We start from the raw sequence: 13,977 nt of genomic DNA on the forward strand, positions 1-13,977 counted from the left end.
GCCCAGCTCTGGGACACCCTGCACCATCTGGGAGTCATGTTCTGTAAAGGCCAGTGGCAACCAGGTGAAGAGCCAGGACAGTGTAGGATCTTGTGAAGAAAGGGTTAAAGAACTAGAGAGCTATAGCTTCAAGGGGACAGGATTTCGTTATCACAGAATGGCTTTCTCCAAAAATGGGAAGGGCTATTTATTGTCCAATCACTCAACACAACACCCGTTGTCATATTGAAGAAAACACGGATTTTTTTCAGTCTGGTTTCACGAAGCAGAACTAGTACATACTGGCAAAAGTCGAAGGAAAAATGATTGTCAGAGCCAAAGACAAAACAAAATAAAAACCAAACAAAAACTTCCAGACATTTATTGCTGCATGTATGTGACAAGCTGTTTCTCGGGGAAGGTCGGGGAAGCAGAGCCTGGGGCCTGGGAGGGAGGTCTCAGGGCTGTGCCAAGGGCTTTGGGGGCAGAAGCTTTTAGTCACCTCTCCAATGTATAATTTTCCCTTCTTCTTTGCTTTCTTTTCAATATAGAACCTTGGTTTTATACGGGGCAGCAGTGTGCCTTGCCAAAAACTATATTTCCCAGCCCCTTGCAGTTAGGTGTGGCCACATATCTAAGTTCGAGACAAAGAGCCGTGAATGAAAGGGTTTTGTGGGACTTCTGGGAAGGCTCATTAAAGGGAATTGATCATCCGAGAAGTACACGTGTCGGGCCCTTTCTTTTTCCTGCTGCTTGGAGTATGGATGCGATGGCTGGCACCCCAGCAGCCAGCTTCGACCATGATGTGACCTTGAGTACAGAAGCCACACTGCAGGACGGTGGAGCAGAAGGATTACGAAAACCCCCCGAGTAACTGATGATGACAGAGCTGGTGCTCGCTACATATTATTGGGTGTTTCCCGTGCTCCATGCAGTGTTCTAGGCACTTGGTGAACAGACAGTGTCTGCCCTCATGGGTCTTCAACCAGCGAGGGAGCCAGGGCTGCTTGCTGCGTTATACAAACCCTGGGGGCAGGGGGCATTTACACAGAATGAAAGGGGGGGGGCCCTGAAGCTGAACCAAGGGGCAGTTCTGAAAGGAACTTACATCTTAGGGGTACACTTACGATCTTGATCAGACAGATGGGAACACTGACACGTATAGATATCGAGTGACTGCCCAAGGTCACCCAGGGAGTGATCAGACTGGGCTGCAACTCTTGCGTCTGACTCCAAGTTCACTCTCTTGGCTACTTATTTCAACTCGTTCAAGGGCAGGAAGTAGGAGAAGGGTACAGATGTATTGACAGAAATACATAGAAAGAGAGCCAGGAGAGGGCAATGTTTTAGAAGAGAAGGGTAGAAGTATAAAAATAAAAATAAAAAGGAGAGAGGTTAAAGACTGCATTTACAGACTGGCCCTTCTTGACCTTCCTGAGAACACTGAGCAAGAACCTTCCCAGCTGACTTCAATTCTCTGAACTTCAGTCCCTTTCCTGTCAATAACGGGTTTCTAAAAATCTTTCGTTTTTATATGTCTATTATTGAGATTTATGTTAAAAATAGATTCCAGCAACTGTTTGGTTACATAATTATTCCTGTGACATCAGGAGTACATTCGGTACCGATTTCTTTTGTTCTCAATCTACCAAATGCCACCGAGAGCTGTACATTGTGCAGCGGTGGCAGCTGCTTTGCAGGCATTTAAGTATAGAACTGAGATGTTTTTTGACAAACACCTCCTTGCGTTCACATCCCTGGGCCTGAAAGGTGTTCGTGCACCATATGCCTCTCTCTCCAGCGGCAGAGAAATAAATAACGTTGTCAAAATCACCCCTGAGAAGTGCACATTCTCGTTTTAGTTGGGGGTGGAGGTTATGTTTCTAAAAACGTTTCCTCCCATGAATTGGTCTTCACAGTTTGCAGGAAAACTGCCCTCTGGTTGTCAAGGAGCCACGGTAGGGTCTAAACATTCCAGACACTCTTGAGCTTTGAAAGATATTTCCTAAGATGGGTTGAGTTTGAAAGATGGGAGGGAAAGAGAGGCCAGGCGACCCCAGGGCACATTAACGCCAACTCTTGCCCAACCTCACCGTGTCTTCCACGGCGGCCCCCTCAGTGCCTGGCCCACCTCTGTGGGCCGACCCTACCCGATTCAAAAACAAGTTTCTTTCCATATTTAGCATTGACAATGAAGGCTCTTCGGCACAGCAGGAATGAACGCCGTGGGTATTTCTTGGAAGACAAAGACGATTATTCTGGGCTTGATAGAAAGGAGCAGAGCGACGTTCACACCACCCACGTGCCCAGGCCTTGAAAATGAGTGACCGCGGAAAGAGAGTCCTGTTTCCCTCCGAAGGGCTTGTGGAAGGGCCACGGCTGTGCAACTGTGCTGGGATGATGTGGCCAGTAAGACACGCTCTGTCCTGAGGACCAGAACCTGTCCCCGACCCCCTCCTGGGCTGTGATTACTTCCCGCGATGGGGAGCCTTTGCCAGGTCCGTTCGCACATATTCAGCCATCGTTTGGAGCAGACGCATTTGTGTAAGTAGCGTTATTAGGCGAGCACCCGTTGGGAGAATTTTGACCTGAGTCTTTGTGGTTTCACGGCACATGCCCTGTCCCTGGACCAGGCTGCCCCAGGCCCCGCAGCCCGCCCGGGCGGTGGCCCAGGCCCAGCGGGTGGCACTGCCACCCAGGGCCTTCGCCACCCGGGGCTCCAGCGCCCTCTCCGCTGTTCAGCTCATCGGACCCCTGCCCCACGTCGTCCTGACGTTGCTGTGCGTGGAGGGCTCGGGGGACACTGGCCCGGCCAGCGGATTTCATGGCAAGGGTGCTTTCTGGCATTCGAAAATTTAATATATCCTTGAAAGCCCAATGAAGGTTGTCGAGTCTCACTTTTAACGATTCCATGAAATAGGTAACAAGCGAGAAGCCGTGTTTTTTGCACCTGCTTTCTAGGTTTACGGTTTCACAAAATTTGGGGGGTTGGTTTCGTAGCTGCCGCTTAACGCCGTGTTGAAAATAGACGCAAGCGAATCCCATTTTAAGCTTGCAGAATGAGTTGCAGGTGTTTTCCTTATTTCTTTGCCCAAATATCAAGTTATGAGGAGCTCAGCCTTGTAATTATGTGAATATACTACACGAGGCGCTGATTGTCTGCACTTGATTCGCTAATTATATTGTCTCTCCCCTCCTTTCTCACCTAAAGCTTATATTTACATAAAAGATATTTAAGGGTAACGCTTAATCATCACAGTGGCTTGTGGCCTGACCATTTAAATTACAAGTTGTAACAGAGGACTGATGACAGCCGTCTCAGAGATCCAGGATACAGGCTTTCGCACCATCATAAAACCACCCTCATGACGTAGCTGTGAAATTCTAACGTCTCAGTCGCCGTATATGGCAAACCTCGGCTTCCACACCTCCTGTCTGGGCACCCTGGCCCCTAATCCCCTCTCAGTTAAGGGCAAGAGATGGAGGAATCGCACTAAACTTTGTGTAGTTCCAAAAATGAGCTGTGCCTTGGGATCACCTGAGGAGCTTAAACACACACACACAAGGCAGTAGGTGGATCCAGGTCCTTTGGATTAAGTTCCAAGTCCTTTGGATTAAGCTGGGCTTCTAGATTCTTCCACCTTCCTCTTCTGCATTGCCCCACGTGGTATCCTAAGTCCTCCCAGCTGCTTTCCCAGGGCAGTGGCCCAGACTCCAAGATTATGGCTCTTTATTTTTTTTACAACCTGCTCCACTCACTCATTGCCCTCGCCCATAATCAAAATCACTTAGCCGCCAGGGAGGATTGTAATCAGAGAAGCGAATGCATAATTCAAGTTTAATCATATATGTCCTTTGAAAATCCACTTCTGTCTAATCACAGGGAAAGAAGAGTCAAGGTAAGAATTCACAGTAAGTTAGGGACTTGGGTGGTGCAAGTTGTCAAAAGCAAGACGGTTAATCTGTTATTGGAAGCAATTTGATGCAAATTAGCAACCCTGGTTCAAAGAACAGAAAATTAAGCGGCATAAATGAGTCAGGTGGAGGGGAAATTATCTCTAATTGGAAATAGGCTAGTGTAGGGTTTTCCACAAACTCAAGTCACATGGGTTCCTGCCTCCTTCTTTCTAGTGGGGCGGCAAATTGATTATTTTAGCTAGAACGGCGTAGATCAGAGAGAAGAAACCGCCTAAATTAGCAATTGTCTGAGGCCAGGTCAGTCCAATGAGCCTGGGAGATGGGACTTTTTCTGTTTCTTTCTTCTGGGTTCTTCTGAATTCAAATACACGTCCTATTTGTGTACTGCCAAGAAGGACCATGCTCCCAATGGGACTAAACTGGGTAGATGCATTATGTGGAAGCAGAGAACCACAAATCTAGGTGAATTTGAGCATCACACGAGCCCTAAATATTTAATCCAGTGGGAAAGCAATGCAGAAGCTGCAAAACTGGTGAAACAGGGATGAGCCTCCTCACGTACTTGGAAAACCTTGGGATGGCTCCATGGTTAAGTTCACCCAAATGTTTCTCTAGACTTAGTCTCCGAGTCTATAAGGTTCATGGTTGAGCAGGTCAACCCGGGAACTGTCCTTGAATGTAACTCAGGGTAGATTCTGTCTAGTAACTTGAGAGAGATGACACCTCCTGATTCAAGCTTCGGGGACATTCTGGGCTCACTCGAGCGAATTCTCTGGGGGTGATCTTTCTTACCACCATCAGCAGCATGTTACCAGACAAGAGTCTGAGAAAACTCTTTATTTGGATAGCACTGTTTTTTAATCTGGTTCAAGCCTGCTATTTCCACAGCTGGCTCAGAGAAGTCATTAGGTTTCTCACTGGATGGAAGCGGATTTTTACAACTTGATTTACATTTAGGAATTTAAGGTTCTTGATTAAGGTTGACATTATTTGCGAATCCAAATTATCGCATATTTCTACCCACTATACCAGTCGTGTTATATTCTTAGAAAGTATTGCTTTGGATGGTTATGTTAATTGCTATAATTTTCTTATGTCATTTTGAATCAATGTCTTCTTTGAGAAAACAAACTTACAAATCACTGTTCTGCATTACAGTTCTGCAGTAAATTATAGTATATTGAACTAAAGTGTTTCAGTTGTAACATAGAATGAAGAGAATTATCGAAATTTACTGCCTTACTGAAATGGCTTACTGTTCATTGTCTTTGGTAAACAGTGAACTTGAGACGGGCAGCAATAACGAATGAATGTCGTTTCTGTTTGCAAACACAGCCGATTCTATCCATCTGCACTTTTCCAGTCTCTAAGAAGCCCACGGTCCCTTTGGCGACAGCTGGATAAATCTAAATATTATTATCCTGGCCTTTGTTTTATTTTTAAAAATTTTTTTTAATGTATCTTTATTGATTTCAGAGAGAGGAAAGGAGAGGGGGAGGGAGAGAGAGAAAAACACGAAATATGTAATTGAAATATAGTTTATGATATTATAGACAGCAGACAAAATATTACACATAGTACGAAATGAAACACGAAATACGTAGTTGAAACGTGTAGCTGTCAGGTGTGTCGGGTGAGGGCTGACAGGTGTGTCCCGTCCGTGACCCCCCCCACCCTCCTGCACGTGCGCCCGATGACCTTAGGTAAGCCGGGCGGGGGGATGCGACTGCGCATGCGGCTTGGCCTGTGCGCTGGTGACTCAGCAGGATGCCCCTGCGCCCGTGACCTCGGCGCCCTGCCCGCTGGGCACAGTGAAGGTGGAATCGTCCCCTCGGTGTGGGCTCCGCGGGCGACACTTGGCGTATGGGGCAGGCTGCGAATGTACAAAGGTCCTGGGGCACCTTTATGTCCGCAGGCCCGACGGCTCCTGCGGGATGACTGTTGATTATTGGGAATCGAACAAAGGGACGCCTCCTTGGCATGCAGCGGCCCCCGAGCACTGCCGGTCCTGTGGGTAGGGTGTCGCATGAACTTGGAACTTACCGCCTGTTGTGGACTTGGACGGTGCCGTTGCCTGGGACGGTCGGTAGGTGATAGGCCTTTGTGGTTTTGCCGCGCGGGGGGCTGTTGGCATAGCCCTGTGTTATGTCACGGGCTGGTGGCTGGCACAGGACTTGGCCACCTGGCCCAAACCCCCTCCTGAGCCCCCGAGAAGCTCTGGTGGGCTGGGGGTGGGCAGTCAACAGGGGCAAAGGGCGAGGGCCTGGGTCATCTGTCAAGTTCTCGGGTGGTGTCTGGGCGGGTAGGATGGAAGTTATGCCCGATGCCATTACTGGAAAACTCCAGGCGCAGGCCTGTTAGGGTTCTGGCGAACCTTCATTCGGGGACTGTGGTCCCAGAAGGCTCCCCATTGGCTTTTGGTCCCAACTGTGGAAAGGGCAGAGCAATCCCTTGCCGCCTAGCCCCTTCCTGGGTTTAGGGGGCACAGCAGTCCCTTGCCACCTAGCCCCTTCCTGGGTTTAGGGGGCACAGCAATCCCTTGCCGCCTAGCCCCTTCCTGGGTTTAGGGGGCACAGCAATCCCTTGCCGCCTAGCCCCTTCCTGGGTTTAGGGGGCACAGCAATCCCTTGCCGCCTAGCCCCTTCCTGGGTTTAGGGGGCACAGCAATCCCTTGCCACCTAGCCCCTTCCTGGGTTTAGGGGGCACAGCAATCCCTTGCCGCCTAGCCCCTTCCTGGGTTTAGGGGGCACAGCAATCCCTTGCCGCCTAGCCCCTTCCTGGGTTTAGGGGGCACAGCAATCCCTTGCCGCCTAGCCCAGAATCTAACCGTGACCTCCTGGCTCATGGGTCAACGCTTAACGACTGAGCCACACCGGCCGGGCACCTGATATTTTGTTGACTGATATTTTACTAAGTTATGACTCTCAACTTTTGGCTAATTTTATTAAATAGAGATGATTATTATTACATAAGGCAACATTATTTCCAAAATAATATTCCCTTTTAAAGTGATACCTTTCCTCACCCTCAATACTCAAAACCTGCTTAACAGCTTCCCTAAGACTCACACTCTACTCACCTTTCACTGTGACGTGACGAATGGCTACAGGTTCACGGCTTATTGATACTGACAGTGGGAAGTTTGCTCTTTTAGAAGGAAACAGTCTGCGGTCTAGTAGATCCCAACGCATCTCTGTGTCGTTTCCCCTCTGTGGCCCTACCAAGAACAGCAGGGACCCAGGTGCCCAGCGTGCCCAGCTGTGCCCGGCACAGGGTGCTTAATAGTTGAGTGCGTGTAAAATAGGACGTCCATTTATTACACTTTATTAAATATTTAAAAGGAGGTATTTTCACACACACACAGGAATATAGTAAATGATTTCTCAGATTTCCTGAATCTCAGGCCCATTTCATTCCATTTCCATCTAGAATGCTTGGCTCGCAGGTTTCTAAGTGATGCGTTCACGGCCCAGGTGCGAACGTTTTAAGGTTAAATCGCCGCTTTCGCCGGTTCCCAGACGCCTGCTCCGCGGCCGCGGGTTCGGGGGCCTCCAGGCCCCACCGGGGGGCGGGTCTCCCCCTGCCCCGGGGCCCGTCTCTGGGCGCAGCCGGGGTCTCCGCGCCCTTGGGGCTGCGGCGCTGCTGGGGCGCCCTGGCCCCTTCCAGGCTGGGTGCTGCCCCGCCCCCCAGCGCCCCTGGAAAGGGCCTTGGGTCGCGCCCCGCCCCCCACCCCCCATCCCCCGCCCCCCAACCCCCCGCCCCCCGCCCCCCATCCCCCACCCCCCACCCCCCACCCCCCACCCCCACCCCTGCGGCCGCGCGGGCGGGGCCTCGGACCTGCGACCTCGGGCCTCGGACGTTGCCGGCTGCCCCGCGCTGGGCAGCGGGGGTGCTGCTGCGAGGACCCCCGACACCCCGCTGTCCCCCCGGGTCGCCCTCGCCTGGACCTGTCCTGCCGCCCGCAGGCTGGACCTTTGTCGCTGGGACCCAGGAAGGGTGAGGGCGGCGGGGACACCCCCTCCCGACACCTGCCCCGCCCCCCCATACCTGCCCCCCCTCCACCTGCCCTCCGTCTGTCTGCCGAGCCCCAGGGCCGAGGGCCCAGGAAGGACAGGCCCTGGGCCGGCCTGCTGTTGGCCTGGGGGGCTGAGTGGAAATGGGGGGGGTCTTGTTCCCCAGCTTGGGTGGGGGGATGCCTCTGAACCCCACCTTCACTAGTCAGGCAGCAGGAGTTGGTGGAGCACCCGCCCTGCGCCAGGCCTGATGCAGGCAAATGCCTCTGCCCTGAAGGGGCTCCCCTGCCCCCCCTTTCCTTGGTGTTCATTCAGTGTATCGGGTGACATCGGTTAATAAAATGATACAGCTTTCAGGGGCACGATTCTATAATGTACGCCATCACCACCCCAAGCCAAGTCTCCTCTATCAGGCCAAGTGAGGGCTCCTGGATTCACGGGAGGCTGTGGGTGCGGCCGTGTCCCCAATAGCGAGTGATGACTGTTTGAGAAACTCGGCCACCACTTGTTGTGTGACATATGCGTACAGATGAGTATATATGGGACTTAATGTAGATGTGACTTCTAAACTAATACAATTACGATAATATTCATAGACATTGTACCAGCTTTCATGCGATAAACTCACCTATAAATCGATACATCGCTCACATATATTCGTCAACACACGTTGTTGGATCTGACTTCTAATACTTTATTTAGGATATTTGCGTTTATGTTCCTAAGCGTTACTGTCTGGACATTTTTGGAGCATGTGCTGTCGGATTTGGGAGTCGTTGCTATTTCAGTTTCAAGAAATGAGATCAGCAGCTTTCCTCTGCTTCTGAGAGAGTTTGTATAAGGACGTTCTGTCCTTGGCGTGCTCGACCATGCTCACCTGTGAAGCTCCTTGGCCTGGTGTCGTTGACTTAGTGGGGCAAGGGAGAGTCTTCTCAGTGGTGTCTTTTTTTTCCTTCATCAGCTTTTAATTTTATTGACCTTGGTTATTGTTTGTTTCCTCTTATATTAGTTTCTCCTCTTTTGAGCTTGTTCACTTTCTTGAACACTTAATTTTTTCAGTCTTTAAAGCACTAACTGCTCTTCTGAATTTTAATTTCTTAAGTTCTAAGAACTGCTACAGCTGCATCCAAGTTTGAGGTGTGATATTTGAATTGCTGAATGGTTCTAATGAATGAGGAATTTCTATTTTATCGTATTTTGAATCCATAGTTGTTTTGACTTAATTCTATATTTAAATAAGTTTAATGCTCTTACTGTTTTCTTTATTAGCATGGTTTTTGTGTGTTATTTTGTTCATTAGATTCCACAGGTAAGTGAAACCGTGGTACTTGGCTTTCTCTGACTGGCTCATTTCACTTAGCATCGTGCTCTCCGGGTCCATCCACGGTTAAATTTCCTTCTGTCTGTGGCCAAGCAGCCATCCACCGGGTCAGTGTGCCACAGCGGCTTTATCCAGTCATCCACCGGGTCAATGTGCCACAGCGGCTTTATCCGGTCATCCACCAGGTCAATGTGCCACAGCGGCTTTGTCCACTCGCCTGCTGATGGCCACTCGGGCTGCTTCCCGACCTTGGCTGTTGCAGTGACCACGGGGCTGCATGTATTCTTCCGATCGGTGTTTGGGTGTCTTCCGATAAATTCCCAGGAGTGGAGTCGCTGGGTCATAAGGCAGATTCATTTTTAATTTTTTGATGTAATTCTGTTCTGCTTTCCACAGTGGCTGCATTCCCGATTGTTGGCGGATAGCCATCCTGACAGGTGTGAAGTGTTATCTCATTGTGGTTTTAATCTGCATTTCTCTGATGATTAGTGATGTTGAGCGTCTTTTCATATGTCTATTGGCATCTACATGTCTTCTTTGGAGAAGTGTCTCTTCTAACATTTGCCCAGTTTTTTAATTGGATTGTTTGGTTTTTTTGGTGTTAAGTTTTATAAGTTGTTTACAAATTTTGGATATTAACCCCTTACCTGATATATCATTGGCAAATATCTTCTCCCATTCAGTGGGTTGTCTGTTCATTTTGTTGAGTTTCCTTTGCTGTGCAAAAACTCTTTAGTTTGATGTAGTCCCATTTGTTTATTTTTTTCTTTTGTTTCCCTTACCCAAGGAGATATATCCAAAAAAATATTGCTACTAGAAATGTCTGAGATTTTACTGCCTGTGTTTTCTGCTAGGATTTTTATGGTTCCGAGTCTAACATTTAAGCCTCTAATCCATTTTGAGTTTGTTCTTGTGTGTGCTGTAAGAAGGTGCTCTAGTTTCACTTTTTTGCACACATCTGTCCAATTTTCCCAGCACCACATATTGAATAGACTATCTTTACCCCATTGTATGTTCTTGCCTCTTTTGTCAAATATTAATCGACCATAAAGGCACGGGTTTATATTAGCATGTTTGTTTGTTTTCCTTCATCTCTGTGTTGGTTGAATTTATTATCATGTACTGTTTACAGAAAGGCCTCACGGGCGATATCTTTCCTGAATTTTGCACGTTTGAAAATGTCTTTATACTTATGTGGCATTTGGCCCACTCTGTATGACATTCTTACTCCCCTCTTCTTCCCCTGAGGAAGTGAAGGTTGCTATAGAGAAGTAACTTAATATTTTTCACTTGTCTGACAGGTGGAAAAAGAATAGCTCATTTACATTTTTTACACTGTTTGATTAATAGTGAGACTGAGCCACTTTTCTTCGGTTTATTGGCCGTTCGATGGTAATGGCGATGGCATGAAATACGAGGCATCTCAAAGCTGAAGCAGATGCTGGGATTAACATTGGCTCTATTGCAGGGGCTGGCAAGTGATGGGTCGTGGGTCACATCGGGGGGGGGGGCCCCCCACCTGTTCTTTAATGGTCCGCAGCTGAGCGGCTTTCACAAAGGGATTTGTTAACAGGTAGCATTAACTTTGAATCCCAGTTAAGTGGCATGTTATCCCCCTCAGATGCATTCTGTTTTTGTCATTAATAGGCCTGTAATGTAATTAAATTTTATTTAATTTTATTTAATTTTATTTAATTTTATTTTATTCTATTCTATTCTATTCTATTCTATTCTATTCTATTCTATTCTATTCTATTCTATTCTATTCTATTCTATTCTATTCTATTTTTTTATTTGCCCCCTTTCCCCCTCCCCTCCAAACCTCCCCGGCCTGTATTTTAAAAAGTTGTACTCAATTATTACCATATATTGGATTTCTTCACTTTAACATTTGTGGAAATATATTTCCTCTTTTGTTATGTGAATAATATTTAATTTTTTTAATCTTTGCCTTCTGGCCCACAAGCCTAAAATATTTTCTCTCTGGCCTTTCCCAGAAAAATCCGGCTCGCCTCTTACTCTGTTGCAAATCCAGAATGGACTTGATTCAGGTGCTTTTCCGCCCAGTGGGATTCTCTCTCAGCGTCTGTTTCTTGAGTGTGGGCTCCAGGGTCCTGCCCTGCGTCGCTGGCTGCAGTGAGGGACCCGCCTGCGCCACTATCCATCCTGCCCTGGCCTCTTTCTGTCCGTCTCGCTTGGTTTGTCTGAAGCCCCTCACTTGCCAGTTGAAGCTGTTTCTATCTTTCATTGAACCTGGGCTTAAGTTCTTTAGCTGGAGTCACTGCCACCAAGGGCCTCCTCTTTATTTGGAGCCTTTCTGTATCTTGTTGGGTTTCTCTCCGTGATCAGAACGAGACCCTGTCTTCTTCGTATGTCACCACCCACCCCTTTGGCTCCATCCTGTTCTGTCCGATAGATAATTCCGGCAGGATGTGGCTGTGGATGTGGCCTCCTGGCACTTTGTGGGTGGCGAGATGAGTTCGGTAGCTTCGGCGGCCTGTTCTGTTGGCTTCCCTGAGTTCTTTCCGATGATTTCCCTTGAGGACATTGTCTCAGAACTTACCATTATCCTCAATAAGGTAAATGAGGATTACATTTCTATAAACTGATCAACATAAGAAGGGAAACACTGCCTTAGAGAGGAAGTTTGGCTGCAGAAACTGCCCTGAGAATCACAACAAGCAGATGAAGGGTGTGGAAATGACACTACGCAGAAGCCACACCTGAAGGTCATGGGGGTGTTAAGCCTACTGAGAAGCTGGGAACTGTGTGTGTGCCGTTTTGAATACCTATAGCCATAGCTGTGACTATTAAAATATTTAATATTAAAAAATATTTTTTACAGCCCAGTACTTTATAGTTGTATTCAGAAAAAAAAAATATGGCAGCTTATATACCCATTGATTCGACACCAGTAAACCAAGACGTGAACACGGAGAAGAGCAACAGAAAACGAAGGTAAAATAAGATATAATAAAGTTAAAATGTCAACAATCTATGGCTACTGGTGAGTCAGTATGATGATGAAAAATGTAAAGTGTCCTAAGAGGACTGGCGAGGGTTCTGGAGTTTAGAAAACCTTCCTTTTTGGGGGAGTGGGACCTAGCAAGACAGGCACATTGCCACTGGCCGCTGGCTCCTTCCCCCACGCCCGCCTTGGATGTGCCAATAAAAGAGAGAGGTTGATGGATGTGAGGGATTAACCAACATTTGAGAAATCCCAGGAAGGGAGACAGCGATTAGTCCTGGGTACTGATGTGGGTAGGAAATGGGAGCTCAGAGCAGATGGAGAAACCAGAAATCAGTCCCAAGAGGTTCAGTAGAAAACCCCCATCCATTTGGGAATGAAACGTAATATCTGGGGAAAACAAAAAAGCTTTTATGAATAGCTCATGGATGAAAGGAGACCCCTGAAGGAAATATTAAAAAAAACTTAGAACTCTCTCAGATCAATAAAAGAAAGAAAACAGTAAATAATTCAGTGCAAAAAACCCCACAGAAAACAAAAGAACAAAGTATATGGGTGGATATTTCACCAAAGAGGAAGGTGTTCACAGTGTTTATCAAGCAGGGGGGCCTCGCAGAGCTCGGGGGAAGGATCTGGGAGCACCTAGGAAAGCCGTCTATGAAAAGTCCCGGGAAGTGCTTTGTCTGTCTTCGAAGAGAAATATTCTTCACGTGTTTTTGTTGAATATATCAAGGGCTATTTTTTTCACCGAGAAGTGTATGTAAGGATTTCCAGAAATGTGAGTTCTGCTCTGTCTTGTAAACATGTGGCCCATGGCATAAGTCAGTGGTAGGCAGTGAGTCTGGGCTCTGTTCTTATGAGGTTCTTCCAACATTTACAAAGTAGAGCGGTGGCTGATGTATTGTGGAAAGGTTTTGGTTTTAACCCTGATATGGGTTGTTGCGGTTGCTTTTGTTGTTTTGTGAAGGAGGGTAATCTATGGGTGTTGAATTGCAGAAAACTATTCTGCGCTTACTCTGCCACTAACTTAATATTTCTTTTTTAACATTAGATGAGGGTTAAGTCCCTTCCAGCTTTAAAATTTTAATGATAATATCACTTGGACTTGTTTAGCATTTAAATAGACTCTCCAGGTTTCAGGTTGCTTATCAAAGGGCCTTTCAAAAATTGCTTGAAAGGATAGATATTGTATTGTAAAGTAGAGAATACAAATTTAGACTTTTAAGTTACAGAGAATGTTAACCATAGCATTTTAATTTGTTTGCCATAGTAGACTTTTAAAACATGAAGAGCAAAATTACAAATATGTCACACCATCAGAGAACCAACCAGCTAAAACAGCAGAAAAGGGGACATTGAAGTACAGAACATTCTCCGCATCTTCGAAGTCAGAAAAAACAGAAGTTTATCAAGATGACTACTATCCAGGCACGTGGATTTACCTTTTCTTTTATAGAGATGAAAAGGTGTTTCGTGACATTAAATCAAGGTAATAAGTGAGAGATATTGAAATACCAGAGTTTACTACTTTCAGAATACAAGGTTTGGTACTTGACTAATTTCATTAGTCATAGCAATTAGCAGTATCTTTAAATATAAACCTTGCCTTTTTAAGGGAACATAATCTAAATGCTGATCATAATATTAAAAATAACAGCAGTGATATCACGGCCACCACTGAGAATATCTGACATTCCTGTAGCAATTTACAGTTCACATCACCCTTTCAAGAATACCCCCCCCCCCCCCCGCCGAGGTAAAGACCCTAAAGGTGGGTG

At 47.0% G+C, this 13,977-nt stretch overlaps 1 protein-coding gene across 1 annotated transcript in view; it reads left to right on the forward strand.

The window, feature by feature from the left end:
- Nucleotides 1-748: 748 nt before the first annotated feature.
- The window catches only part of DNAH14 (dynein axonemal heavy chain 14), a gene marked incomplete at its 5' end in the record, with an annotated part of 111,605 nt that continues 98,376 nt past the window's right edge, over nucleotides 749-13,977 (forward strand). Inside the window, 2 exons of the mRNA XM_081123985.1 lie at nucleotides 749-849; nucleotides 2,613-2,759. Coding sequence (XP_080980111.1) covers nucleotides 749-849; nucleotides 2,613-2,759 — 248 coding nt within the window. The remainder of the gene's footprint in view (nucleotides 850-2,612; nucleotides 2,760-13,977) is intronic.

The sequence above is a fragment of the Miniopterus schreibersii genome (genome assembly GCF_964146895.1).
Source record: "Miniopterus schreibersii genome assembly, chromosome: 21".
NCBI lineage: Eukaryota > Metazoa > Chordata > Mammalia > Chiroptera > Miniopteridae > Miniopterus > Miniopterus schreibersii.